General features: G+C 41.8%; 1 protein-coding gene across 1 annotated transcript; it reads right to left on the bottom strand.

Moving 5' to 3' along the window:
- Window positions 1-1,752: 1,752 nt before the first annotated feature.
- Window positions 1,753-3,405, bottom strand: LOC124742160 (piggyBac transposable element-derived protein 4-like). The gene has a single exon (XM_047248751.1). It carries the CDS (start codon window positions 3,403-3,405, stop codon window positions 1,753-1,755), a length of 1,653 nt encoding a protein of 550 aa, XP_047104707.1.
- Window positions 3,406-4,412: the final 1,007 nt, after the last annotated feature.

Below are 4,412 nucleotides of genomic sequence, written 5' to 3'. Positions count from 1 at the left end.
CCTAAACTAACCTAACCTATCCTAGCCTAGCATAGCCTAGCCTTGCCTAGCCTAACCTAGCCTAGCATAGTCTAGCCTAGCCTAACCTAACCTAGCCTAACCTAACCTATCCTAACCTAACCTTACCTCACCTAACGTAACCTAACCTAATCTAACCCACCTAACCTAACCTAACCTAACCTAACCTAACCAAACCAAACCATACCAAATCAAACCATACCAAACCAAACCAAACCAAACCAAACAAAACCAAACCAAACCAAACCTAACCTAACCTAACCTAACCTGACCAAACCTAACCCAACCTAACCTAATCTAACCTACCCTAACCTAACCTAACCTAACCTAACCTTACCTAACCTAACCAAACCAAACCAAACCAAACCAAACCAAACCAAACCAAACCTAACCTAACCTAACCTAACCTAACCTAACCTAACATAACGAAATCAGATCAAACCTAATGAAACGAGACCAACCCAAACCAAACCAGACCAAACCAAACCAAACCAAACCAAACCAAACCAAACCTAACCTAACCCAACCTAACCTATGCTAACCCAACCTCACCTAATCTAACCTACCCTAACCTAACCTATCCTAACCTCACCTTACCTATCCTAACCAAACCAAACCAAACCAAAAGAAACCAAGCCAAACCTAACCTAACCTAACCTAACATAACCAAATCAGATCAAACCTAACCAAACGTGACCAACCCAAACCAAACCAGACCAAACCAAACCAAACCAAACCAAACCAAACCAAACCTAAACTAACCCAACCTAACCTATCCTAACCTAACCTAACCTAACCAAACCTAACCAAACCAAACCAAACCAAACCAAACCAAACCAAACCTAACCTAAACTAACCTAACGTAACCTAACAAAACCAAACCAAACCAAACCAGACCAAGCCAAACCTAACCAAACCTAACCCAACCTAACCTAACCTGACATAACCTAACCTAACCTAACCTAACCAAACCTGACCTAATCTAACCTAACCTAACCTTACCAAACCAAACCAAACCAATCCAAACCAAACCAAACCAAACCAAACGAAACCAAAACAAACCAAACCAAACCATACCAAACGAAACCAAACCAAACCAAACCAAACCTAACCTAACCTAACCTAATGTAACCTAACCTAACCTAACCTAACCTAACCTAACCAAACCTAACCTAACCAAACCTAACCTAACAAAACCTAACCTAACCAAACCTAACCTAACGTAACTTAACCTAACCTAACCCAACCCAACCCAACCCAACACAACCCAAACAAACGCAACCCAACACAACCCAAAACAACACAACCCAACCCAACCCAACCCAACCCAACCCAACCCCAACCAACCCAATCCAACCCAACCCAACCAAACCCAACCCAACCGAGCCTAAACTATCCTAACTTAACACTCTCTGTACCAGGCCTATTTTATGCACCCGTCCCTAGAAACCGGGCAATTTTACCAATATTAAAGAAATTACTGCATCAAATCTACTGTTTGGATTGTGGCAAATTTGGTACCATCTTGAAGCTGCACATTTCTACTTTAATTCTGAGTGAAAGAAACTACTTTACAATGCACAGCTTTAAGGTACAGTTATAGAAATCACTTAGATGTTTTAAGAATTTAGAAAAAGTCATACGAATAAGGGAATACAATTGTGATTTATTTTTAACCAAAATTGTGGCACTACATTACATGTTTCTGATAGTATACAGTATTACATATAAATTTCACACAGAATCATATTGTTTTTTAGTGTGGAAAATTTTAAAGCAAGGTTCCAGGCAGAGTGCAACGCCACACTGTTCACATTCGTATCGTGTCTCTTTGCGAGAAGCCTTGCCACTCTGTTTCTTGCTCCTGGAACTGCACACGTGACACACACGAGCAGCATACTTCTTAGTAGTTGCAGGTATGTGCTGCAAAAAATGTCTCTTTGTTAGCCGACCTACAGTTCCTTCATTTCTTGGAATGAATTCAAGTGTGTCGTCTTCAACAAGCTGAACTGCAAGCACTGTTATAAAGTCTGTTATTGTAATTTTCTTCCTGTGCACTGCATTGTACAGCCAAAATGCATTTGATACTCCCATAAGCAGCAAATGGAAATATAATTTTCGCCACCATTTCACAGTTCTGTGCTGGAACGGATTGTACTGCAGGCGTTGGTCTCCAATATCCACTCCAATTTTATTGAGGTTGTAATCAAGTACCTGAAGTGGTTTCAATACTACAGACCCATTTCTCTTAGTATGCGTACCAAATGTTGCTTGATGCCTTGTAGACAATGTATACACATCTCTCTTATCTTTCCACTTCATTGCCAATACATTATCTTTACGCCGAAAAGACATTTCGCCCTTTTTCAGCTTAGCAGATACTAAATCTTTAGGCAATCCTTTCCTGGATTTGTTCACAGTACCAACAGCTCCAGTGCCTTTCTCTGCCAGTTGCTGAAATAGCTCTGGACTGGAATAAAATCGATCTAAATACACAGTGTGGCCTTTGTTCAGCAAGCTGCTGTCAGACAACAATCGCAAAATAACCGCAGACGAAGAATTGTCAACAATATGCTTACCAGCATAAACTTCAAAATTTACAACATAGCCACTACTGGCTTCAGCAACAGCATATACTTTCAGTCCATACTTATGAGGCTTATTTTGCATGTAAACACGGAAACTCACACGACCTCGAAATGGGCAAATTCCTTCATCAATTGTCACTTTTTCTGAGGGACGATATGCCTGGATACATCGCTCCTTCAAATTATTATAATATGGCAAAACTTTGTAAAGTGGATGAAATCCATCTTCGCCTGGTTTTTTCTGATTTGAATTGTCAACAAGATGCAAGCATGACAGTATCTGAGTGAAACGCAAACGGCTCATGACATGGGGACAAAAGTTACAACTAAGAACAGGATTAGTGCTCCAATGGTCCGCAATTTTGGGCTTTTTCGAAACACACATGTGGAAAATAATACCCAAGAAACGCCTCATCTCACTTATAGTCACTGGCTTCCACGAACTCAAAACTGAATGGGGCTTCAGATTATTTCCTCTTCTTTTCTTCTGTATTGTCTGTGATGCATACAAATTTGTCTGTCTCTTGAGTTCATTTACGTCACTGTCAGTAAGGAACACTTTACTGCAATCCAGTACAGAACTCGACTCATCAATATCCACTAGTATCTGCCTGGGTGTCGTGTTGACAGGCAGAGGTCGGTAGGTGTCAACTGCAGTCCACTCACTGTCTTTCGGATACGGCACAGCTGCTGGATTTGAAGCAACACCTTCAACATCATTCTCGTCTTCATCTGAAGACAAACTGTCATCAATCTCGTCTTCTAAAAAGAATATCACATTATGTGTAACTACATACATCGTTTACACATGTTCAACAGATATGTGCGTACTGCACAATTACGTGGAAAATTCGGAAATACGTACCTTCAAACACACCATTGCATTCAGAATCGTCTGAATCACTCTCTACATTATCCAGAGTGTCGCTATGATTGATCAAATCCGCAATTTCTGCGTCTGATAAACCGCGCCGAAACATGATGACAAACAACTGAATGATATACAGACTGAGAACGCAAAGATAAGTTTTAACATGAATTACAGCGCTGCCGTGACATCTATGGACGCATTTTGTTAATAAACATCTGAAAAACGTATAGCGCTGGCCAAACCCGTAGAAATAACGTTGCAGTGTTTTGAATGAAATTAAATGTAGCGGCCCGTAAATTTTACGGGCTTGGTGATTTTCGCGCGATCCCAGGCCCGTAAATTTTACGGGCTTGGCGCTTAGAGTGTTAAACTAGCCTAACCTATCCTAGCATAGCCTAGCCTAGCCTAGCCTCGCCTAGCCAAGCCTAGCCTAGCCTGGCCTAGCCTAGCATAGCCTAGCATAGCCTAGCCTAGCCTAGCATAGCCTAGCCTAGCCTAGCCTAACCTAACCTAACCTAACCTAACCTAACCTACTCACAGGAGAACGACCATAAGGTGCCCGAGACCGCAATGGACGGTTGGAGACTAGTCGGCTGGAAGACGATGTATTGAATTGCGACGCAGATTGTGTGTTCCGTCGTCGTTAGCAGGATCGGAACGATACAATTAACTGTATGTCTTGCGTCGGATTCGAAAAACTAGACTCACAGGAGAACAACCACGAGGTGACCGACACAGCGACAGGCCCTTGGAGACATTAGGGCTAGAGAACGATGTATTGAATCGCAACGCAATTAGTGTGTTCCATGTTATTAAGAGGCTCTGAACGTTACAATTAACTGTCAATTTTGCGTCGGATTCTTTAAACTAGACTCACAGGAGAAGGACGATAATGTGCTTGATGCAGCAATAGGCCCTTGGAGACAAGAAGGCTG

The sequence above is a fragment of the Schistocerca piceifrons genome, unplaced genomic scaffold (genome assembly GCF_021461385.2).
Source record: "Schistocerca piceifrons isolate TAMUIC-IGC-003096 unplaced genomic scaffold, iqSchPice1.1 HiC_scaffold_2165, whole genome shotgun sequence".
Lineage (NCBI taxonomy): Eukaryota > Metazoa > Arthropoda > Insecta > Orthoptera > Acrididae > Schistocerca > Schistocerca piceifrons.
The sequence above is the reverse complement of the archived record's forward strand: the minus strand, read 5'-3'. Positions and strand labels throughout refer to the sequence as shown.

Bases quoted from the DNA above. Each gene is read 5' to 3' on its own strand.
- LOC124742160 (XM_047248751.1), bottom strand. From the start codon at position 3,405: ATGTATGTAGTTACACATAATGTGATATTCTTTTTAGAAGACGAGATT.